The 26,551-nt window shown below is 40.8% G+C and overlaps 1 protein-coding gene across 1 annotated transcript in view; it reads left to right on the top strand.

Moving 5' to 3' along the window:
• Window positions 1–8,514: 8,514 nt before the first annotated feature.
• The window catches only part of LOC310924624 (semaphorin-7A), a gene marked incomplete at both ends in the record, with an annotated part of 41,255 nt that continues 23,218 nt past the window's right edge, over window positions 8,515–26,551 (top strand). Inside the window, 5 exons of the mRNA XM_083886412.1 lie at window positions 8,515–8,593; window positions 18,603–18,742; window positions 21,217–21,279; window positions 25,498–25,593; window positions 25,865–25,970. Of these exons, the coding sequence (XP_083742538.1) occupies window positions 8,515–8,593; window positions 18,603–18,742; window positions 21,217–21,279; window positions 25,498–25,593; window positions 25,865–25,970 (484 nt within the window). The remainder of the gene's footprint in view (window positions 8,594–18,602; window positions 18,743–21,216; window positions 21,280–25,497; window positions 25,594–25,864; window positions 25,971–26,551) is intronic.

The following is a 26,551-nucleotide window of genomic DNA, read 5'->3' as shown; positions in this document are numbered from 1 at the left end:
GATCTATTTTAATACAACTTTTTTTGCTCCCATTGGACAGAAAGCCAAAAGGGCAGATTAGAGAGGTATTTAAACGCCACTCCCCTCCCCCCGACCAATGACTGACACAAGCACACCAGCAACAACAGTATGGTCTATTCCCAAGTGCCATCCGCTCATCCACTCAGTTTCATTTTCACAGCAAAGATTGAAACATTTCTTTGCAGCAGTGGATGCATTTTACGTATTTATTGTATTTGGCAGATATGCAGAGTCAGGCAATAATAAGATTAAATGTTCAGAGCAAATAAACTGCAGGCAGAATCTGCGTCAAAGCTGTATATTCATGTGGCCACAGATTAAAGGAGCTAAAGTGCTTCAAATATTACAGATAGGGGTCAAAATCTAAAAGGAAATTGTCCTTCAGGTTTGTTACTCGTTGGTTTAAAATGGTTTTTACGGTTGGGTTTGTCGCCGCCTCGATTTTTCGCTTCATAAATACATGAACAGGTCAAATTCAGCTGCAGTAAGAAGGAGAAAGGAGAAAATAATTGTTGAATTGTTGTGTTTTAACCACAGGTGCTTAAAATTAGAAGTTTTGGATTGCGGCATCCTCATTTTTTGATGGAGACATATTATGCAAAATCAACTTCTTAATCATTATAATACTTATATGTGGGACTCTGGAGGCCCTATGAGTAGGCAAAGTGTGGAAAAAGATGACTTTGTCATGTTTTTGTGGTCCTCCTCAGTCTAAGTACAGGAGATAAAACATGCAATGTTGACTTCCGCACTCATTGCTACGTCACAATGAGACATTCCTGCAATGTTGTCTCGTGGAGCTCGGCTTTGTCCCTAAAAAACACGAGAGTCCAGGTGAGGGAAGAGCAGAAGTCGGTGAAGTGTTCTATTTTTGTCTGCACAGTGCAGCACAGAGTTCTACACAAACATCCAGCCTCAGAGAATTTACATTTTATATATGACGGCAATGTGCCGGCTAGAGTCGACAAATGATGGCTTTTCCAAATGCTAACTACTGTTAGCTGCTGGAGCCTCAGTGACGCTGACATAGCTTCCTGTGTCTCATTTGTGTTCTGAACAGGCCGGTTTTGACAGGGTGATTGAACTGCTATGGTGCTTCATCCTTAAGGTATTTCGAAAATTTATCCAACTTTGAAAAATTACCATTTTCGATTGGGGGCGCTATTGAGCCACAATGCCTCCTCTTGTATATGAAACCAAAGAAAATATGAAATGAAAAATCAACACATCTCATTAATGGAATGAGAACATCACACTCTGAGTTTTGTCCCAGTCCGAGGACACTCGTGTAACCACCTTTTGGGGGCGCTATAGAGTCCCGAGGCAACGCACGGGTCCGATGCGATGTCACTATTACAATTTGACTGAAAAACGGCAGAGAAGAAAGAGTTGGAATATATGTGTTTAGACGTTTTTACTGCTCAAATTCACACTCTGACCCTCAAATTTTATAAAAAGTGTGTATTAGTAGATTCTATTCACCTTGAATGAATGAATGAATGAATGAATGAATGAATCGTTTATTTCGGGCATGACAAGTAATCAACATCTGCACACATCAGCATTTAAATTCATACACACCTTAATTATGGATATGTATTTGTGAAGTCTAAATTGCTTCCTGCTTCTGGAGGTATGGTGAAATTATTTTGTGCCACGTCCCGATTTGGCTCTTCAGGCTGAGGTTGAGTTGAATTAATATTTTGACAAATTGCTGGCACTAAACAGAAAGTCAGGGACTCACTCAAGATATTAGGTTTCATTCTTTTGGCAATCTCAAAGCCTGGGTGAAAATATGAATTCATCCAAATGTCTTTCAGGATTCATTGCTGTGAAAGCAAAATGTGGTTTTACATCTCTAATCCAAACCAATCCAATCCAACTTTATTTATAAAGCACAGCAACAGCTGAAACAAAGTGTTGTACATTAGTAAATAAATAAAACATACAAACGTGTGACCCTAATAGACCTAAGAACAAACAATAAAACAATACAATACTGTAGAAAATATAAAAACAACACAAATAAACAGGTCATACATTAAAACTAAAAAATATCAAAACCAATGTCTCTTACTAGGTTTGAAAGCCAAACAGTAAAACTGGGTTTTAAGATGCATTTTGATCTATTATGAAATGCTCTAAAGTCTTTTTCAACTGCTGCTAAGTGATAATAATAATACTAATACTAAAAATAAAACAAATAGACTTAAAACAAGATTGGAAATGAATTCAACATAAAAATCTTTAAATGCTCCCAGTGCTCCACTTGTTGTCCTTTGATTAGCACAACCTACAGGCAAATGAAAGGAATCGCTTACATAAACCATGCAATTATCCCAAAGTGTTTTGTAACCAGAGTCAGTAATGATCCTCTGATGCCTTCAGTCTGATTGGATGTGAATAAAAGGTCTCGTTACCTTTCTGTTTTCCACAATCTCAGCTGAAACTGCAGACAAACACAGGTAAAGTAGATCTAAGACTTTGTGCTCCAGTGCTTCGGCTTGGTTTGGTTTGGTTTGGTTTGGATCGACAGGAAAGCAGGTTCATCATTATGGTCTGTCAGCGTGAGTGATATTCAGGCGTTCTTGATTGTGATGATGATAAGCAGGTGTGAGGTGAGTAAAGGGACAGGAGAGAGAGAGTGCGAGCGTCAACCTTTGGTGAGTTTTGAAGATGTTATTATTCTGAAAACAGGCTCTGTCAAGCAAGACTATCAGAGCAAAGATGGGTGTCTGCTTCACTTCAGCACCATTAGACTACTCACAGCTAATGTCGGCATGTTGTTACATGACTTCCTTGAGTTTTTAAGCTCGGACTGTATATGTTGTAGGATGTGTTTCAGCATCCTACAGTGTTGCTAGGCGACACGAGATGTAAACACTGCTACAGTGAGACAGAAAGGTTACATTCAGGAGTTTTAATGGCATAAATACACAACCCTCTCGTTATTTCTGATAATAACAGAATGTAAATGTCACCTGATGAGGTCTTCATGTTGACTCCTGCTTGAACAAAAATACTGTATGATAATCACTGATAATACCAGATGCAAATTTTGGAGAGTTAATTAACTCTCGTCTTCCTGCAGAAGCAAACCAGGTGAAGCTGTAATCAGGTATTCAGCAAAACTCCAATGAAGAAGAATCCTGCTGATGATCATCAGACCCTGACACAGACTGAAACTCCTACTTTTGCTGCCACCTAGTGTATGAAATAAGACACCCCGTGTGTTACAGTGAATGATAGAAAACACTCACAATGACATCATTGGTGAATGATGTCATACAATATTTGAAACAACTCAATCCCACTGGTTTTATCTCCAGACATTCAGTGCATATTGTTCATCTATTTTGTGTTGTTTTTATGTGGAACCTAAGACAATAAAGTGGATAATAAAGTTAAAGTTTTATTTTTCCACACAAGTCTCCAACAACGACCTTCTGGACTAACTGTAAGATCCTGTTGTGAGCTTTCCCACTCACGGGGGTTCAGGAAGGATGAGAAGGCGTCGTTGAGTGAGTGAGTAAACCGGTTTATTGCAAAGCAAAACAATGAACAAACAAAAGGAGACAGCTGTTGCTGCTGTGTCAGCGCTCCGCTGCTCTCTCTCTCTCTCTCTCTCTCTCTCTCTCTCTCTCTCTCTCCCTCTCTCTCTCTCTCCCTCTCTCTCTCTCTCCCTCTCTCTCTCTCTCTGTCTCTGTCCGTGTGTATGTCAGGACCCAGCCTACTGCAAGAGACCAGAACCAGGTTACAAACGTGCTTATATAGCTGACTGATTACCTGATTCTGTCCAGCTGTCTGATCACCGGCTGAGCCACTCCTCCCTTCTCTCCAGCAGCCGTCGCTCTAACCAAGCCCCACTGCCACACCTGTATTGTCCACAATGAAGTGGTTTTATTGTGCTTTTATTGAAAGTGTTTTAAACATTCTGTATCAGAAGTGAATCACAACGAGGCTTAAGATTATTGTCGGTTGATGAGAGGCATCCTCTCCCTTCCTCTCCCTTCCTCTCCCTTCCTCTTCTTCCTCTCCCTTCCTCTCCCTTCCTCTTCTTCCTTCCTCTCCCTTCCTCTTCCTTCCTCTCTCTTTCTACCAGCGATGGGAGCAACAGCACTCCTTTAAGGCTAAGGTAGAGTAAAACTTCATTATAATCCAATCAGAGGCAGAATTGGGCGGGTGTTGTTGACACACAATTGAGTAAACGATCAACAACATGTTGAATGGCGAGCCCGGTAATTCCTAAAGCAGCCGTCTTGAACTGGAAGTATAACCATTGCTTTTCCTTAAATTAAAGGAAAGAATATATACACTAAATGCACATTATGCCCTCTAATGGACAAAAGTGCTTTGTCACGCGCTTCCACGAAATGACTGACTGTTAATACTAAAGGAGACGAAGACAGTGCCATGCAATCAAAACAACTCAAGCTTGATTGTTCGGCACCAGACGTTTTGGAGCTTAAGAATGTTACACTCCCTTTGTCCCAGAGCAACATTAGAATATTCTGATTTATCATAAATAATTAAAAATGCACATACATTTTGGCATTTAAAATGTACTTACACAATTCTTAATTTCCATAGTAACTAGTTACTTTTATAATTTGTAAGTCAGTAACTAATTGAGTATCTTTTTGGGAGAAGTAACAAGTAACTGTAACTAATTACTTTTTTAAAGTAACACTGCTTTCTACAAACATATCTTGACAGGAACTTGTGGAAAGGCTGCACGGCTGACTATACTGTAAACATGAGGCGGGTTGACAGCAGGAGTTGAAACCGAGAAGAATATTGAAACAGGAAATGCATCTTTTATTCAGTATGTATGTGTCTGCAGTTCCCAAAATAAATACACAGTTCAACTATGATGAAATAGTTCGGATCACGATTCCACGCCCACGGAGTGGCAGTGAAGTATTGTTTTTGGTGGCTCTGTGTATCTGTCTGTTTGTTTGTGCTTCCACACTTGCACTTGCCAATATGACCAACGGAGGCCGCCAGAGGCTTTTTGCGAGAATGGGGTGAAGTCTGCCATCTCTGATTTGCTCTAGTTTGACTGTAGGTGTGAGCTCGAGAGTGAGTTGTTGTGCAATGCATGCATGAGCTGATTTGAATCAGGTATGTTGGAGCAGGGGAAACAGTGAGGGACTGAGAAACCCTGCTTTAGGGCGCTTTCACACCACTAGTTCGATTATTTGATCCGCACCAGGCAATACAATTGTTATTATGTAACATATGACTCCAGTGTGGTCCGCTTTCACACCAGCAAACGAACCAAAATCGGCCCGATTGACGTTTCATCAATATCCAATTTGAGAATGAGTCACGGCTGCGTCTGGAGAACAATCTGCTGATGCACTGGAGTCGGCGAAGACGTATAGCGCGTCATTTCAGGCAGAGGAGACGCGCTATTTTCATGAATGTGGTCGTGCTAACTATGAGATGAAGATTGCTCCAAAGACCTACAAGGTAGGCTATGTCCATGGCATTTACTGCAGAATATGGTTTGGACCCGAGTTCGCGTTCTCACCAGAGGGACCACACCAGAGTCTGACATTTGGTGCGGATTCAAGTGGACCGAGACCACCTCTTTTTGGCGGTCTCTGTCTGCTTGATTTGGTGCGGACCCGAGTGCGATTGATGCTTTCACACCAACAAAAACGAAACGAACTAGAGTTTTCTAGCAACTGCTGTTGGTGTGAAAGCGCCCTCAGATTAATAATCTATGTACGGGGCACAGATTTCTTCTTCTACAGGAGGCGACAAATGAAAACAAGAATCAACACGAATTTGAGTCTTCACAGTTTTTATGCAAATGTATTTCGAGTAACATCGTGTCAGATGACGAAGACGAAGGTCAAAGGTCGATCATCTGTAGAGATTCTCTGAGTTTTGGCTCATACCATATTTTTGTGTCCAGTAAAATATCAATATTGGTTCATTATTGCCTCCTTTAAACTTGGCTGTTTAATCCATCCATCCATCCATTTTTGTGTCAATCTCAGCACAACATAAGGCGAAATTTAGTGTCCAATTTATCTAAACCGACACAAGGGGAGAACATGCCAATTCCTACATAACCATCCATTATCTACCGCTTTATCCTCCACCAGAGGGTCGCGGGGGGTGCTGTGCCTATCTCAGCTGACATTGGGCGATAGGCGGACAGTTCGCCAGTCCATCGCAGGGCCACATACAGAGACAAACAACCATTCACACACTCTCACGCCTACAGTAAATTAAGAGTGACCAATTCACCTAATTCCCATATCACATGTTTTTGGACTGTGGGAGGAAGCCGGAGAACCCGGCGAAAACCCCACGCACACACGGGGAGAACATGCAAACTCCTTGCAGAAAGGCCCTTGTTCCGAAGTTGTTCCAAACGGGGCTCGAACCCAGGAACCCAGGTCTTCTTGCTGCAAAGGCGAGAGTGCTAACACCTACATAACCAGACATTAAAAAAAATATATCTGTCAATACTGGATGATATTGTCTGCCTCTGTTTACAACAAACGATCAAAAAATGTCTCTTTCTTAATGAAGAACATAACGTTTTCTTTGACTGCTTGTTAACACAAATGATTATGTCATCAACTCAATCCACTTAGGGGTTTGTAGACATTGTCAACACGAGCTGCTGAAGCGTCCGAATGGGAGAGAAGAGGTGAGTTTTTTAGTTGTTAGTGTCAGATAAACTGCATGGTCTGAGTATTCCAGAAACTGCTGATCTACGGGGATTTTCAGGCACAACCATGTCGAGAATTTAAACAGAATTGTCCAAAAAATAGGTGAAAATATCCAGTGACTCATTTCTCTGACCCAAAAAAAATGCCTTATACAGCACTTTCAGAATGGGGGGAACATGCAGCAACACATCACATCTTTTTTTTTCTTCTTCTTTTTTTTGTATCAATATGTATTTATTGAGTTATTCCTGCAATGACTGCTCCCCTAAATGTCTCACTAAAACCCATGTGGCTCATCCTCTGTTCACTTCAGTGAGTTAACCTCCATTTTTTCACATTTGAGTCAATTAAGTTGCAACGAATGCCAGCACTGCAGAGCCAAACTGCTGATTCATCCCCGTTCAGCCATTCAGCCGCGTTCATTGACATGTATTGATTAGACATTAGACTCCACAGTGAAGGCAGCATATCACGGCATAGTGATAGGATTACTATTAGTAGTAGTATTATTGGCTGCTGGTGTTATGTAGGGTTTGTGCAGTCAGACACCATGAAATGACCACAAAGAGTCATACAGTTTGACATAACTTTGGTGCAGTTCAATCTAATGTAGTTATTCAAACCTATTTCTTTTATAAGGATGTGCGGTTAGGTTCTACAGTGTAGATTAGATTAGATTATAGATCTAGTAGTAACACCATTATCGTTAAAACGTTAAAATACAGTGGTTTGAGCAAAGTCAACTGCAGACTTCACAGGAGGCAGATTTATTGCCTAACAGATCATTTGCTCTCCTCCTCTTTCCTCACATATACTTCACACAGTGGTGTAGTGAGATCAGATTAAGACGGAGCGAGAGATTAGGTGACTCTGCTTATTATTATTATTATTATAATTTCATTTCATTCACTACGCACTCTGGTATATACAGTATTTCTGATTTTCCTCCAAGTACCACCAAGAGGAAGCTTGCGTACCACTGGCGGTACACGTACAGCAGTTTGAGAACCATATGGTATTAGAATAGATTAGATTTGTCTGTCGGACAAAGTGCAAAATAGGACTAGAATAAGCAATAAATCAAACAATATGATGTAAAATAATGTAATTAAAACAATATACAGGTGTAAAAAAATAAAACAATAAAAGTATACTGGATGAATTGGTGAATGTGTGGCAGGATGATGGGATTATGCAAATTCCAGTTATTTTATTAGATTATAACAATGTCTACAGAGGATGTTTGGGCTAAAAAACATAAATAAAATAGAAGTAGAAGATATTTTCAAGAACGGTGAGGCTGTGAAATGTTCATTATTCGAAAGAAAAAGAAAAAAGCCGTCTCGTGCTGCTTGTTTGAACACGTTTTAAAATCATGATTTCGAATGAGAATATCTGTCTGCAACAGGTATGACGGCGTCACCCTCCTGCGATTGCGAATCCACATGTGATGCGTGTTTTTGTTCACGATTCATTTTTTTCTTGCCCTAATCCCACTCGTTCTCATCCATGCGCCCCGGACGCTCCACTCCTCCTTCTTCTTCTTCTTTGCCTTTTATTGGCGAGGTGGAGCCTGAGAGAGACACCCCGACTTCTCCAAACTGAACCGCCGGAGAGCGAAGCAGACGGACGAGCGAGGAACCGGGACCAGCTGGAGATCCAGGGCCAGGAGGCGACCATAAAGACGGGGTTTTTTTGAGTGAAGGAAGAGAGGGATATTTGTGTGTGCGCTCTGACCTTCGGCTGATTATTCTGTGCTTTTCAAAAAAAAAAAAAAAAAAAAGAGCTCCGGGGAAAGATGAAGTCTTTGGTCCTGCTCTCTCTTTTTGCCACGGTGATCGGCGGAAAGTCACCTCGGCTGAAATTTGTTGTTCACGGTAGGCAAGCAATCCTCTTCATATTGTGTGGTCTGGTGTGGAAAAATCATGTGACATAATTATTTCGCCTGGAGCATGTTTTATTGAGTGTGTGCTTGAGGATGGATGGATGGATGGATGGATGACAGTTTAATCATGAGGTGATGTGGCCAGTTATTTGTCTGTCCTTTCACTGCGCAAACTGCACACACACATACACAGTGAATTTCCTATAAATCCACATCCACGGAGCTACTTCTGTGTTCATTTCTTTAAAACACTACCCGCCCTCCTCCCCCCAGCTAAAGTAGTAAATTACGCGCATCCACCACCATCCAGGCCCCGCGCGCACACACACACAGGGTCTAACAGGGTGAGTGGAAAAAAACTGCAAAATCTCAATATAAACAACACAAAATGTCATAATTTTAATATAGTCTGTGGCAGAGGAGATTTACTTCATCTCAATGTCCAAGGAACATCTGGATGATTTCTGCAACTTGTGGCTTTTCTGTGCGTATTTCTTGACACCTTGAATGTAGGTTAGTGAACCACACTTCTTATAAATGCACAGAATGTTCATTTTTTTTACCCCTTCAATTAGGGCACCCAGGCTATAATTGGTGCCCGCTCCTCCATGTTCTCACCTTCAGACGCAAAACACAGAGGCGCACAAAGGCGGCAGCGGCAGTCTGTGCGTCCTCAAGCAGCAGGAGGAACATGGCGTCCGTCCACTGGCCCCGGAACACGAGAAAACAGGCGCGTGCACCCGCCGAGGAGCGTCATTACAAAGATATATGACTCTGTGGAGGTTGACACAATCACAGTCGCTCGCGCGAAGCCCCCCCTCGTCCTTTTTCTTTCCCGAGCTGCAATGCGGGACACGACCGCTGCTTTTTATACTGCAGCACTCGCAGGAGTCCGGGATAAGAGGGGGGTTGCGTTAGGGCAGCAGAGGCAATAAAAACATAAATACAAATATACAGGGGGAGAGAGAGAGAGAGTGGGGGAGAGGAGAGAGAGAGAGCAAAGAGGAGGAGGAGGAGATGGATGAATGGAAAATTCCATGCCCACTCCTATTATCTATTCCACTCACGCCTTTTTACACCTCACACAGTCCTCTAATGTATTCAGCAATCAATAGAGATGCGCGTGTGTGTGTGTGTGTGTGTGTGTGTCCCTTCCCCTCCCCACAGTACATGCGTAAGATGACGTGCTCGTCATATCAATCAAACTGGTTGTTATGCAATGTCAGGATTTCGGTTTGTGCAACATTCTTTGTGAGGACATATATTGTAAACATCACAACTAACCCTAACCTAAACCCACACATCGGATGTCGAACCCTAACCCTAAGACCAGGTCTTAACGTTGAAAAAGCGAGTGAGGAGCAGACAAAATGTCCTCACAAAGAATGGAAACGTGTCTTCACAGCTTATTGGGGACAATAACACACACACACACAGAGTCATCTGAGGGGACAATGCAATCCATTGACTTCCATTCTCTTGGACAAACTAAACAAAGCATTATCTTTAACCATAACCACTTAATTCACAGTTCAAATCTTAGGTGCTAAACATAACCGGTTCCTCAGAAATGAGATTCTAATTGGAACCAGGTTTTTGGTCCACATGTTCTGACAAGGACAGTGTTTATACCGGAATACAAACAAATACAAGTAAACACACACACACACACACACACACAGTTAAAGGAAAAGGAAAAATGTCAGGATATCCATCAAAGGTGCAGTTCGAGAATGATTTGCAGAACCTTTACCAGCAGGGTGATGGGGGGAAAAATGTCTCAAACCAAAGGAAAACAACCATCTGTGGACTTGAATGAGCTTTTATTGCGACATAAATGACCCTACATCACATGTACCTCACATTATTTCCTCCGTTTAGTTCTCTAAAGAAGACAAACAAATCAGAGTATGGTCCTTTTGAAGCGTCAAACTCAAACATTCCAGTCCTGTTTATTTCCTGTTGCCGTGTGAACAATCTGATCCTGACAACGACTGTTATTCCCCTGTAGACTTATCGCTTTCATATTAGACGATAAGATATTATTACATATACTTTGTACTCTAGTCATGTTGCACCATCTTATCTCACACCGTAGCAGAGTCTGCTTGTTTCAGCACCATGGACAGCGTCTGCCATCACACATGCAGCCTCAGAGAGCTTTGACAAGGATTTAGGACCAATTCCAATTCCTATTTTAACCCTCGATCTTAACCCTAAAACTCAACCCTTAGGCTGAATCCCAATTCCACCCCTTAGCCCTCCCCCTAGGGGGAAGGGGGAGGGCTAAGGGGTGGAACCCTAATCCCAATTCCACCCCTAAGATTCAGCCTTAAATTTAACTGGCCCTCAAAACCAAGTGTTGAGGGTTATTTTGTCACTTATAAATGGGACACCCCTTAAATGCAGATACGTCTTCAGACTGTGGGGGGCAGAATAACGCGAAAGCTGCGTCCAGTCTGTCAACTCCAAAAAAGAAGAAGAAGAACACATTTACGTCACGATTATTTATTACGATCCGTTTGTCAGTCAAGTTATTAGGTTGTCAGTTAGTTATAAGATGATACTCATACAAATACCACAACCACGGACATATTCAGCTGACAGTTACCACACACCACGGCTTATTGAAAAGTAAACCATAGCAAACGATCGCTTGTGCGCACCGGCCGGCTATTGACAAAAGATGTTACGCAAAACAATGATGTCAGTAATCCATAATATGGGCCTAAACTGAGATAATACAATGTTTTTCATAATTTTTATATCTCTATTAACAAAGAAAATACTTAATTTGTAGCGTACTCGTTTCGCTGCTTTCGACGCCATCTTTGTTATGGCAAAACACGCAATGCATTCTGGGTAGCCCTTGCTCCCAAGGGTGGTCTTGGAAAATCTTAATATTGAGGGCGATACAGCCCTTAAACTTGCCCCTCAACTTAATTTTTCTGAGAATCGGGACAGCACTTGCACTAACAGGAGCGCGCATTTTTGAGATTGAGGGTTAAGATTGAGGGTTTAGCAAGGAATTGGAATTCACCCTTAGTCTTTAAGGGTAGTTTTGAAGTGAGGACTGTTAGTGCAGTAGTAGGCTATAAATCTGTTGATGTAATTTGAGGTAATGGTCAATAAAATAGGACAAAATCAAATAGAGATCATTGCAACTTCTGCACCTCCTCCATGTCTCCTATTGGTTGTAGAACAAATACATCTTGTTTTTCCAACTTTATACACTGCATAGCAAGGAGGTAAAGGAGGGAAGCAGATGAAAAAAGAGAGTCTGAGGATGAACAACATGAATGACTGCGCTCAGAGATACAGAGATGGAGAGAATGCGCCTGGTCATCGCGATAATCAACGATTTTTACATGATATGGTGTATGTTATCTTAAAACTATGTTCACTGCTTTATCTCATCATTAGACAGCCTTTTCCAACAGGGAAATCTGTGGTTTTACCTCACAGAACACAGTGTTTTTAGTCCACTGCTGCCTCCACCATTAAGTGTGTCATTTGTGTGACTCGGTGGCTTCCATGCAAGGAACTCAAACTTAACCGATCGACGCAGCAGTAGACGAACTCTTCTCGTGTCGTGGGAGCTGCTTTATGCCGTAAGAGACAATGACAGTGTGATTTACCTCAGTGAACGTCACATTATTTTTATCGAATGTGTTTGTGGAAGGGGACAGAGGTGTGAGAAAGGCAGAGAAATAAAAAGAGAAACTGGAGAGAGAGAGACATGGAGACAAACACAAAGAGTCAGACACGGAAGTGTGCAAAGAAACAACATCACACATCACGGTAATTTGACACCTGCGGTTGTATCCGAAATATCACAACATTTGCCAAAGGTTGAGCAGTTTGATTGATTTCACCTTCTCTCTCAGTTGGAAGTTTGAAGACATCGATACTGAAACTGTTAAACATGAGCCGGGTAGATTCTCCTTGTCGTGTCTCTAAGTATTCACATCACAGTAAATCATTTTTATGTAAATACCACAGCAAAGCTTCCATATCACAATGCGTACGTCAGCTTAATTTACACAAGCTCAAGTTATCTCCACGAATAATCTGTTCCTTACTTTTAATGAATTCACGCATTTTAGTGCAGTTAGGGATTCGGTTCTTGAGACTCGTTAATTTGCAAATGTCTTCACTCCTCGTACGTGCTCTCTCCACGGGTATGCTTTAATGAACCCTTCTTTTTGTAAAACAAGGGAGAGAAAAAACTGTGCAATTTGTCTTTGTTCCTGAAGAGCTGACCTTTAGAAAATGCATGTGTTTTTTTAACCCAGTAGCAATGATTTAATGTCTGAAGGAAATAAGAGAAAGAAGCACAGACTTACAGAGAAGTCAAGAAAAATACATTTTTGATGATTTTGAAAACACACATGGAATGAACCGCTGTTTGAAGTGTTCCCCTTTTCTGTTTCTCTGAGTCAAACATGGTGTACAAACTGGGTCAAATGTAATTATTGATTATTTCTTTATACCCTTTTCAGCATAGTACACATAAGGAGAACTGTAGGTGACAGAGCTGAAGATGGTGAGGTGATGGTGAGGTGATTACAAATGAGCATATTTGAGGGACAAGGTTGAGATGCTTCAGTCGTGTTGAAGATGGAAAAGAGAGAAGGTTTGTGGATGTTGTTAAAGAGGACATGAGCACACAAGGGATAAGGCAACATGGAGGCAGGTGATCCTCTGTGGCGATGGCCTCTAAAGGGAGAAGCCGAAAGAAGAAGGAGAAGGAGATTGAAGGGAGAACTAGACTTCTGCACCTCCTCCATTCACTCGTGTAGCAGATCAGGAGGGAGAAGGCTGTATTATCTGTTTCTATTACATGTCCACCTTGGTTGGACAGATCTGTACTGCAGCACTGGCAACGACTGCTTATGCCGCAAAACCACCTCAATCAAGAGCTCTCAGGGAGCTCAGACATCTGCCAAACCTGAAACACTTTGTCACCTGTGATTTACAAACTGGTACCTGAGGTTTTCTTTTACATTTTGATCCAATGGACCCAGAAGACTTTCTGCTTATATATGCAGCTGAACTTTTTAAATGGGACTGAACTGAGATACATTTAAATTCCTGCCAAACCTGTAGTCTGGATCAGATCTGGAAACTTAGTCTGATGGTAGTTTTTGGCAGTTTTGAACCCATGATAAGAGTCAGGGGATTTCTTGAGAATTTGTAAATTTGTCTTTTGTGACGTTAAGATTCACCAAAAAAATAGTAGACAGGAATAAGACAAACAGATAAATCCACACTGATGTAAACATAACCTCCTTAGTGGAGGGGGGAAAAGGAAGAAGCCTTAGGATAATCTGCAAAGAATAAGTTGGGATAAAATCAAACGCTACAACTACTAGCAACTTTTAACGTATAAGAATTGCAACAATGCTCCATCGCTCTATGAACCTGCGTCTTCACTGTCTTCACTGTCAGTTTTGACGCCAGTGGTCATCCAATTGCATCCAATTAAATGTCAAAATACATGCACATATGGGGAATTTGAGCTCAAATTGCCTTATATAGTGTGGATTTCCGTTGAATGCGTCTGTTTGAGCATAAGTAGCTGTCAGTACGGCTGTATTCCAGTGAACTCCAGCCACTACTCTGGTCTTCATTTTTGACTCTGGTGAGAATGTGTCTGTCTGGCCGAAGTTGAACCTTTCGTCTGTCGCTGAATCAACAAAGGCTGACTCATGCTGTGTCTGCTTGTTATCCTCCCGATCAAACAACCACGCTGCAAATCAGTGTGCTTTATCAACGACAGAATATTCTTCTCACAGTGAAATGAATAGACTTAATATATATTTGTGCAGTGCTCTGTCCTCAACCCCTAAACCACATGGGCACTCCTTGTGCCTGCCCTGCTCCTTAAGCTTCATCAATAAGATTCAAGCCAATGTGTGAGGGCCCCTGTTGCCATAGAAACGTACTTGGTTGGTTAGCAACCTGCATCAGTGATCACCACTTTATCTTTGCCTGCTGTCAGTCGGAATGTCTCATTTTATTTCAGACTTTTTAAAAAAAGATATGTAACCTTGACCATATCATCACCTCTTCTCATTGTTGTGGTACTTTATTCTGAAAAAAAGCAAAAGCAAGTTTAATTTTTACTCAGTAAAGTTTGAACCTTTTTGAACTGATGTGGTCAGGGTCTGGTGCATTTTCTGCACTTCAGATTTGATAATTTTTCCAAAGTGTTGTAGCTGATTGATTTAATTTAGAGCTGACACAGAAGAGACAAAAAGATACCTGGTCAATGAAATGACTTTAAAGCAGTCATATTATACCCTATTTCTCCAAATTAAGCTAGTTCCCTGGTGTCCTAATGAACATGTCTGTGACATGCTTTGGTCAAGATACCTTAAGGATGAAGCACCACAGCAGTTCAATCACTCTGCCAAAACAGCCCTGTTCAGAACGCTCTCTTTTGAGTGCCTGTCTCTTTAAATGCAAATGAGACACAGGAAACTACGTCAGCGTCACTGAGGCTCCGGCAGCTAACAGCAGTTAGCATTTGGAAAAGCCATCATTTGCCGACTCTAGCCGGCACATTGCCGTAATATATAAAATGTAAATCCTCTGAGGCTGGAAGTTTGTGTAGAACTCTGTGCTGCACTGTTCAGCCAAGAATAGAACACTTCACTGACTTCCGCTCTTCAGGATACTATTGCCCTCGTCTGCAGTCTCACGTTTTTTAGGGACGAAGCGGAGCTCCGCGAGACAACAATTCCAGGAATGTCTCATTGTCTATCTCCTGTACTTAGACTGAGGTGGACCATAAAAACATGAGTGAGTCAGCCAGAGTCCTAAATATATGTATTAAAATGATTAAAAGGTTGATTTTGCATAATATGTCTCATTTAATGTTTTCTAAAGTGCTCTTACACGTTCTATTTTTGTTGTTGGACATTAGTTCTCTTGCAGCATAGAACCACATTTTTTTTTTTTTAAAAGGTTGCAGCCAGTTGAGACTCATTCTTAACACAAGCACAGTTGCAGTGTAGGCTAATGTGTGAGTCTGACTGTATGGATGATTCAGAGATTCCCCCCGACGTACCTTTGAACCATCTGGAAGCACACGAAGTGTAATTCAACGACCGTCTGTGATGGGATTTGCCCACATGATGATGTCAGTGGTATTTATGCTTCTTACCAGATGCCCTTTTAAACCAAAGCCATGTTTCTGAAGCAGCAACAGTCACGCTCAGAATCAGATCAGCCATTTTGGTAAATGACACCAACTTCATATTCTATTTTCAGGCCTGTCACACGCTGTATTACCTGTTTGACTACAGAACCCATGCAGGTGTAGATACAGATATCCTGTTGGATCTTGTCTAAACGGTTCATCTCCATCGGTTCATCTTCAAGATCCAACAGGATATCTTTCTGAACCAGATTACAGAGACATGGAACTTCATCAGAGAGAGAGAACAGACAGTGTTGCATCTACTCTACTGCTGGTGTCAAAAAAATGTAATGTCCAGAAACCTGAGCTATCCCTTTAATCCCACTCAATGACTTCAAACAGAGACTGAAAGAAATTTCTCTCAAAGAATTGTTATTATATTATTTGTGATGCTGTCTGAATTGGCCAAGCCTCCCAAGATAAACAGATTCTTAATCTCATGTGGTTGTTTTTCCAGGTGAGCAAATATTAACTTTTAATACCACGGAGCATGTTTTCCTTACACAAGTGCAACAAATATGGCTGCAAAAGTAAGACGAATATCACCACACATCAAAACGTTTTGAACCCCAGTTTGAGCAGAACATATCTGTGTGTAGTTTGCATGTTCTCTTTGTGTGTGTGTGTGTGTGTGTGTGTGTGTGTATGTGTGTGTGTGTGTGTGTGTGTGTGTGTGTTTGCGCCAAGTTCTCTCCGGCTTCCTCCCACACTCCAAAGATAAGCAGACTGGAGACTCTTGACCATAAGTGTGAATGTGAGTGTGAATTATTTTATTTCAGTACCGTAACTCATTGCATTACTTCTCCAAAAACGTCAGAGTTGGCACCGCATTAGGCCTTCATTAGGTCACCTGCTGTGGTTGAAGACTGTCATGCAAAAAAACATACAACTGATAAGTGATTAACATATGGGTTTCTATAATGTATGAACTAATGTCTCCATATAGCTTTGTAACACCAGCAAACACTACCGTTCGAAAATTTACTAACTAAAGATTATTTTAATAATCGATTAACCGGTCGATTATTTCTCTGATGAATCGATGAATCCGTTAAAAAAAAGAAACATTTGTAATTGCCACATCTTTATTCAAAAACGGAACATTTCAAATGCACAGTGCAGACTAAAGTGTTAAAACAACTGGTTATTGCTCCAACGTCTCTGAGCTATCAAAAATAATATTAAATGATAAAAAAAAATCAAAAAATAACTGGAATAACACAAAAAAAACATACAATGTATGATATACATACGTTTACAGACGAGACACATTTTTATAATATTAATATATTTATTTATACTCACACAGGTTTAAGTAAACATGTACTTATTTAGGTAGATTTAACATGTTGATTTTGACCCTGTGTGACGACAAAATGTTCTACCTCACTTGAATCTCACCTGCTTACTACAGAAAATGTACACTTGAAACTTACTCATTACATTATTACGTCATTGTAGTATGTAAACTAGTTTTTAATAATATTATATTTATTAATATATTTTTATTATTAAAAATAGAAGAAGAAAAAAGTCACACGCACACACACACACACACAATAACCAGCTAATGTTTACGTTAGTTTAATAATCTAATGTTTGTAAAGCTGAATAATGAATAAATTAACCCACTAAACGGGAAACATGAGAGACTAATGCTACATGTCCTTACTTCCTTTCTCCCTTCCTTGTCACGGATGACTCCGACATGTTTTCTTTTTAGGTGCTGGATCATCAGCCGAAACGGTTTTCTCCGCCTCCGCCATGTTTCAAGTCTAAAATATAAGTTGTCGCTCACTCTAAAACTTTCCCGTACCGCTTACTTGCTCCACTATTCACGCGCACGCAAGGCTCGCTGTGGGCATGCATGAACCGGCATGAACGATCGGCATCTGTAACTGTAATCTGTTCCGCGCCTAGGAGTGACGTATTAATTGCGCAAATCGTTAATTAAATTTGTTGCCAACGCTTTTACTTATCGATTTTATCGATTTGCTGTTGCAGCCCTACTTCTAAGGCAAACACAGTGTACCATTTACCACCATATTCCAATAAAAACCAGACGTTTGCAGCTAGAATAGTCGTTTACCACATTAACAATGTATAGAGTGTATTTCTGATTCATTTAATGCGCTTTCTTCAAAAATGAGGACATATCCAAGTGACCCCAAACTTTTGAATGGTAGTGTACCAGCATGTGCCTGTGACTTTACCTCTCAAGGTTCTGTTGTCCTTCTCTGTGTCTGGTATCACAAGATTCCCAGACTCTGTCTAACCAACCAACTGCTGCTCACGGTGTTGTGAGGGGCGGCTGCTCTAGGTGATAATAAAACCAGAAACAGTTACTCCTTACCCCTGAACTACTGCAGCACAGATGCACTGAGACAGCCGCTGTTATGTTCTTATTGTTGATATGTTCTTATATATGCACTCACCATGGTCTTATTACGGTTTGGCCACAACAGTTTCGACTGATATCTCTTGCATTTCTTCCGCAAACAATGTGTCAGTTGGCACCACTGAACCATTGGACAGTTATGCAGACAGACAGACAGATACTCCTTGTATTTATAGATTAACAGTCCAATGAGAGACTGGTGTTTAGCTGTTTAGTTGTGCGCTGCTTTTCGTCGACTATCAGCTGCGTTATTGGTTCCAGCTCCTCACAACCCTCTGAGCGTTAAAGAACAAATGATGTACAAACAGCAACAATAAAGTGCACCGGAGCAAGGCTCTTGCCTGCCTACCTGCCCGCCAGCTCACCCACTCTAATACATTTCATTCTGACCCACAGAGCCGTCCAGGTTCCACTTCAACAAACCTGAGAACTACATCAGCATGTACCACGACCAAGGGAGTGACACGCTGTACGTGGGAGGCCAGGCCATGGTCTACGTGTTGGCATTCACTGACAGAGGGGTCCGCGACGTGCAGGTATGCTTTACTTTTATCGGACGTTGGTGCAGTGCGTAACATAAGATGTCAGGCAATACTATCAGTGAAACCCAGACGCTGACCGGTGTAATGTGCTTGTGCCAACTCATGTGACAGTGGGTTGAATTTGAAAGAAAAGGAAGCAAGGAAACACAAGATACCAAACCACAAAGCTGCCATTCTTTTAGATTTAGGCTGATCTACTCACAAATAGAGCTGCAACTAACGATTATTTTCATAATCGATTAATCTGTCGATTATTTTCTCGATGAATCGTTTGGTCCATAAATCAGAAAATGTTAAAACACGCTGATCAGTGTTTGTAAAACCTTGAAAATGACGATGTTCTCGAATGTCTTGTTTTGTCCACAAACCAAAATTATTCAGTTTTAATGAGTTCTTTGTTAGATGGAGCAAAGAAACAAAGTAAATATTCACATTAAGCTAAAACAATCAGAAATCTTGTTTTAATCATGAAAAAAGCTTCAACCAATCAATCAATTATCAAAATACTCGACGATTAATTTAGTAATCGAGTAATAATCAATGAATCGAGTAGTTGTTTCAGCTCTACTCACCAACCAGCTGTTGTTTGCATTGAATGGACAAATATCACTTTTTTCCCCCAATTAAAAAAACTCTTGGCAGAACAACTTTATCCAGCGTCAGATAATCTCACATACCAGAAATAATGGTGGACAAGAATAGTTTTGTGATTTTCAATATAAAGTCGCTGATTGAGCGCATTGTGTACAATGAAAGAGGCGTGATTAGCTGTGTGCATCTTTGAAGAAACGATTCGTGAAGTCACAGTCAAAGAGATGTAATTACCTTTAAATATACATTTAAATTGACGTCTAACAATCGTGGAGTGCGATAACCGCAGGTATGGTTTTCTGCCCGGCCGTGAGGGCGGAACACTGAACCACAGAGGGCAGAAAGAAACGAGAGACGGAGCGAAGGCCGCGGAGGCCGAGTCATGAATGCATTAATGAAGCTCTGTCTGCGAGGACAGAAAACATAATTCACAGGGCTAATGGTGTCAACATACAGTAGGCTTGGGATTACAGAGTGTGCGTGGTGCACTGTGACAGCAATGAATCGCCTGATAAATTAAACAGATCATTTAAATGATACCTAAAGGGCCATCTGCCTAAAATGATCATATGCTTAGCTGTGGGAGGAAAATAGGGATAATAAAACAGTTAGTTTTGGTCATTATGTTCACATTCTGATGAGCAACCGGAGACATGAGAATAGAGTTGCAGTTGAGAGACGACATCAAGGACTCTCTATAGGAAGTTCATGTCTTATCTCCATGAACAGCCATCTGCAAACCAATGCAGAGAAATTATAGAAAAGCTACTTGCAGATGCTTTTACAGTCAGACTCTTTTTAACTGCAAAGCTATGGAATTAGCTTATGGCTGGTAAAGGAGCCAACTGGTAAACGGTGCCCCCACCTTCCGGTGTCGCGGAACGTAAACATGGCGTCACGCTTGTCTTTTTCTGTTCAGTCGCCAGCGAAACGTGTCATGCGGTAACGTTGATGCCATTAACGTGCCCAGCACTGGTTTATAATAAAGGCAAATGTTAGATATTCACAATTATTTTGGGGAAAACTTTTGGGAACGAGTTTGCTAAAGGAGCTAACTGGTAAACGGTGCCTGGACTTCCGGTGCCGCGGCACGTAAACATGACGTCATGAGAGACTTTTTCCGGTCAGTCGTCATGGAAACGTGCCCAGCACTGGTTTATAATAATGACAAATGTTGATATTGATATCAACATTTACAATTATTTTGGAGAAAACTTTGGGAACGAGTCTGGTCCATTGAACTGTCACTCCAAAACTCAGCAGCCAATCAGCAGGCAGCTTCCTAAGGCCCTTCCTATTTTCAAACAACAAAATGTAATACTTTTGAATAATAACATCGATATTTTATTTGCTTAAAAAGTGTTGTGACACAAATCTAATTTCATACAAAGCCTGCTCACATGTGATTGGTCAGACTAGCGACTGAAACCGGACGGTCTGCAGGACCTCGTCCGTCGTCTTTTCACATGCAGAATCTGTGAATAAAGATATTCATGACATTACGAGACAAACGGTGAGAAACCGTTGGCGGCGTTCTGTCGGAAAATATAAGGTCAAAAAAGGTCCATTTTAAAAAGGTCAGTAAACTCGAGTGTAAACTTTTTACAAAATAACAATTTCACTGAAGCAGCCTACAGTATAGGAGTTCAAGCTTCAAGTCATGTGTGGTAGAGCGCTGGAAGAGTTTCTGGGAAATGTGAAGTACACGGGAAAACACAAACAGAACAAAATAAATGTCAAAGTAAGTCATATTAATTGACTGTCTTTTAAAGCAGCAGCAGCAGCAGCAGGGTCACTGTTTTCATGCTGAAACTGCGCTGTGTGGAGAAATAAAATCCTGGCACAGAACTCAACAACAGTCTTTCCTCCTCCCACAGATCCCGGCGGCTTCTGATCAGACTGCAATTGACACCTGCAAGGCCAAGGCTGCGCCACTCGAGGTAGAGGCACATCTTCCCTGTCAGCACATTCATCAGTGGTGCAGAGCATCAGCATCAGCAGCCTCCATTTTGTAAATCACCGTTATCATCAGCATCATCATCATCATTATCCTGTTTCTCATCATCATCTTCTGCAGTTACACTGTTGTGAGGTTTGTGATACAATGTTCAGGTTCCCTTCTGCTGGGAATTATCCACAGGTTTGAGATGGAGCTCCTCCCACCAAATTAGCATGTTGTGCAGACACACAAACACACACGCACACATATGCGTTATTTCCTCTTCTTAAAAGGTACAGCTTGTAAGATTTATTGTATATTGCACAGCTGAATATCCCATCACCTCAGCCTTCCCTTCCACATGTGTTGGAGAACATAATATATAGCCTTCAGTTTACATCAACACTCAAAAGATGTGTAGTTTGTCCATTGTGGGCTACTGTAAAAACACAGTGGTCCACTATGACCCAGAGTATAATAGATTTATTCTGGGGTCGTGAAAAACAACAATGCGTACAGTTAAAAATCCTCATTTTCTGACATTAAAATGTCACTGAAAATCTACACACAACACCCTCCAAGGTTTGCTTTTCAGTTTAGTTACAAATGAAGAGCGACACATAAATGCTTCACCGAGCACAGACTATAAGAACTTTGTCTGAGTCAGACTGATATTGTATTATGTCGATACTCAAGGTTGTGATTTTAGTATTGAAATTCAAAAAGAAGTAGCGCCAATTCATTTCTACTAAAATGAAGTTCATCTTTTTGTTTTGTTTTATACAATTAACTACTTACACTTGTCCTCTCAGATCATTGTGACATTTTCCCTCCCTCCGTCTCGACTCTGACTTGAGTGTTTTACTCGCTGTTGATAATGTTGTATAGTATATATTAAACATCTGTCGTTCCCGTTCACGCTCATACGAGCTTTTGCATCAGTCATCTTTTCGTGATCTCATATTCAACTTACACTAACCTTCAAAAGTTTGGGCTCGCATATACAATTTTTGTTGTGTTTTCCATTAAAAGTCACACTTTTATTCATCAAATTAGAAAATAGAAAATATAGCCAAGATTAAGAAGATTAGAAATAATGATTTTTAATCAAAATAATCATTTTGCCTTTTCATCAAAGAACCAGCAAAACTGTTTTCAGCTGTGCTAACATCATTGCACAAGGGTTTTCAATGGTTTTCTAATCATCCAATAGCCTTCTAACACCATTAGCAAACACAATGTACCATTAGAACACTGGAAATGGGCCTCTATACACCTATGTACATATTCCATTAAAAACCAGACGTTTCCAGCAAGAATAGTCGTTTACCACATTGACAATGTATAGAGTGTATTTATGATTCATTTAATGTTATATTCATTGAAAAAAAAGTGCTTCTCCTTCAAAAATAAGGACATTTCTAAGTGACCCCAAACTTTTGAACGGTTGTGTAAATAGCAGCAATTTTAATGTCCCTGAAATCTTTGAGCAATTTTCCCCCTACTCACCAACTGGATTGGGTCTAGGGTATGCAGTGTAAAAAGGTGTGTGCCTGCAGCTGTCAGCGTGGAGTCTGTATGATGGATGATGAAATGTGGAAACGGAAATTACGACCCTGCCCTTAGACTGACCCCTAGACTCAGGTCTGCAGCTTCCCCGCGTGCTTTCCTTAACCACGCACACAGGATGACACCTCGCGGTTGAATAACTGTATTTCAGACGCATCTCTATAGAGTGAGCACTTCCTCACTTCTTCTGAGGGCAGGAACGTGAAATGAGGTGTGCAGGTCTTGAGATTGAGTCGTCCCTGTTTTCAGACGGCGTCGGTGAACACCGTCTGACTCGCTCCTGCAAACTGTGAATAACAAAACCCAAAAACAGTAACAGCAACAACAAAATAATAATTCAAGACTGTGTGAATTTATGCGACTATGCCTTTCACCATCTTAGTAACTCGTTTTAGTTTTGCAATATAATAATTTTTACCCAGGAAAATCATTTGTTCCTTTTAAAAGCTCAGTTTAAAAGTGTTATCTGTTAATTATGAATGATTATTCTTGAACTGAACATCAAATTATTCAGGGTTTTTTTTTTTTTTTTTAATACAATGAGCACAATGAAATGTCTTGTGGATTCCTCCATTTTTATGAAAAATTTAAAAAAAGCTGAATAAAACAGAACTTACTCACACAGACAGTTTAGTGGATGTCAAATATTAAAAGATTGTCTCTTATCTATTGGCTTTCTCTATTTCAGTGTTGTCACCGACATCTGAGCTAAAACCTGTTTCTTTAACCCTTAGAACACAGAGCATTTTTCTCCACTGTTGTCCATTACTATGTTATAACGTACAGTACATAGAGACAGTATAAGGATGTGCACGTATAACATAGCAGAAGAACATATCAAAATAAGAATTAGCAGGGGTTATTGTGCTCTTAGCAGACAGATACTTGACTTTTTCAGTTTCTCGCACCGTCCTGTCATTCCTCTCTGTGAAAGTAAAACCTTTTTGTTAATTGAAAATGAAAGTGTGACATTTATCAAAAGTGTCAAGGGGATGAAGAATATAAATCAGCCTTATGTCGTCGTCCTAAACGGCCGGTCCCTCTCGCCGGGAGGCTTTTGGAATGAGACGTACCTCAGATCAGTTTTCCACAAAAGGGCAATTCACTGGTTTTTAAAAGAAGAGTTATATTCCCAAGGATCAGGACACACACAGCCTACAGAAACTGTTATGTAATATTTTCTGTAGCCGTACAAGAACTTTATCAGGCCTTAGAAAAGCGTCACGTAGCTTCTCTTGAGTTATTGTGTCGAGGACTTTAGAATTTCATTCTGAGACGTTTTTTCTCCTGTGAGTTTTTGGGATCAGGAAGAATCGTACATCGTGTAGCACACGTTGGGTAACAAGCACCGATTAACCCTGATTAATCCCGATCGACAATCGTATAGTTGTATGAAATTCAAACTGGCCCTTCATTAAGACCCCCAGCATACCCATGACACATGACGCACTTTTAGATCCACGCAAAGAGCGTGTAAAAGATAGATATGAACAGATAGATATGAACAATTGTTAGGCATTTCATCCTATAAATTTGGTTAATTTTAACAATTTTTGATGATTTATTCAAGTGTCCTCTTCATGAAACTGACATGTTCTACTTCATGCCCGTCGTCAGTAAAAGTTAGAGTAGGCAGACGCAGAATCATTTAAAACCTGAATGGAGATTAAAAACACATGGATGCTGGGTTGGTAATCTGTTTAGCATTGTATTTTAAACAGCCCAAGAGATTCATTTATTACAACACAGAAATAATAATAATAGAAAAATACAATACAGTGTGATGCCTACGGGGAAAACATAATAATGAGAGCAGCATTTCCCCAAATTAGAAATGAAATTTGCAATTAAAATGAACCAACTGGCTCCAGCCAGACATGACATGATGGGCAGCTTCTGCAAAACGCTCAAGAAGCTCTCTTGCTCAGAAGAATAATCGAAGTGTATAAAGAAAGAATATTCAAGCAAACACACACACAATAATAATACTAATATAATGATAATAATAATATTTTATTCAGCCTACCCACTCGCCTACATATCCACCTACACACATTTGGCCTTGGTGATATCATTGTTGCCTGTTTGCTTCTTGTTTGAATGTTGCATTTTCAGCATAATAATCTCTGTTACAACCTCAACAACCTGAGCTGCACCCTTCAGTCTAACTTTAAGGTTATATTTCATATTCATTTTTATTCTCCTTTTAGTGATGTCCTGGGGGAAGCGGTCATTTTTTTAACTTAATGAATAAATGATGTGTTCAGTATTGCAAAGCTTAACTCCTGCTTTGTTTTCTGCCAGAAAATTGTCAGTCTTTCTCTCTCAGTTTTTCCTCCCATGATGTTTTTTTTTTATGCTTTGTTATTCTGTCCCTCCATTTCACCTTGCTCTCCCCACTGTTTGGTTCTTTCAATCCCTGGCTCGCTGCTTTGTTTTATCTCTTCCTTTGTGCAGTCTTGTCCTCTCTAATCACTCTGCCACACACCATCCATTTTTTTCCCTCTTCTGCCTCTCTCTGCATCTTTAATCCCTCTCTCAATCTGTGCGTCTCTCTGCCCTCCCCCTCCCTCCTGTTTCCTCTTCATTTTCTGCCTTTGTCCCTCTCTTTTCATCTCACTCTTGTGCTTCTTTTTTTTCTCTCCCACAGCTGGAGTGCGATAATTTCATCACTGTCATTCAGAAAGTAAACGACAGGTTCATCGTATGTGGGACGAACGCTGGGAGCCCGAGATGCTGGATGCTGGTAAGATGTTCTTAAGAAAAAAGCACAACAAACTTTCTTTTTTTTACTGCTGCGCTGCTTCAAATCTCTAGATGAATTGCTTTAATTTATTTACTTGGGGCCCATTTTATGAAATGGTTCAAATGAATCCAGGAGTTATTTATTGTCACAGAGGATGTATTCACTGTGGAATGAAGATGTGCGCAAAAAAGGGCCTACACAGACTGCCGTGTCCCTAAAAGACATTGCAAATTGGATTTCCAGTGTAAGACTGTGTGTTTTCCCTCTGCAGGTTAATGACACAGTGCTGACTGATGTTCAGGGCGGTGGACAGATAGGCTCGGCCTCTGATATCTCACCTCCGTACCCGTCGCAGAAGTCCATCAGCCTGCCTGCAGGTAACAAACGTGATGATACTTTTGTCAAAAGCCTCGTGATAGATGTTCTGAAATGAAGTCAGTTAAAGGTCCAGCTTGAAAGAAGTGAACAGTGGACTGACACACTCTTAGAAATAAAAGTGCTAAGTAGAACTATAAGGTTATTTCCACCAGGAACCCTTTTAAAACCCTTTCTTTGGGAAAGGGTTTTTCAGAAGCAAATGTTTCTAGGTAGAACCTCAGCCCTTGTAGAAGGACCCTTTTGGAACCCTTATTTCTAAGAGTGCAGAAGGAAAGGAGGAGGGGGGTAAGGTAAGTGCTAGGACAGAAGATGCTCTTGGAAGAGCTGGGTCTTCAAGAGCTTCATGAAGATAGACAAAGACACACGCCCCCTGTTCTGGTAGTCCTCGGTAGGTCATTTATTCCACCAGTGTGGAATGACACACAAAAAGAGTCTGGATTGTGTTGTGCGGGGGTGTTGGCACTGCCAGACGACAATCCTTTGATGAACGGAGCAGTCGAGGGGGAACATGATGAGCCTTTAGCAGAGCATTTGAGTAGGTGGGAGCAGACCCATGAAGCCCTTTGTAGGCTTGCATCAG

The sequence above is a fragment of the Microchirus variegatus genome (genome assembly GCF_963457635.1).
Source record: "Microchirus variegatus genome assembly, chromosome: 1".
NCBI classification, from domain to species: domain Eukaryota; kingdom Metazoa; phylum Chordata; class Actinopteri; order Pleuronectiformes; family Soleidae; genus Microchirus; species Microchirus variegatus.
This window is presented reverse-complemented; position numbering and strand designations above follow the sequence as displayed.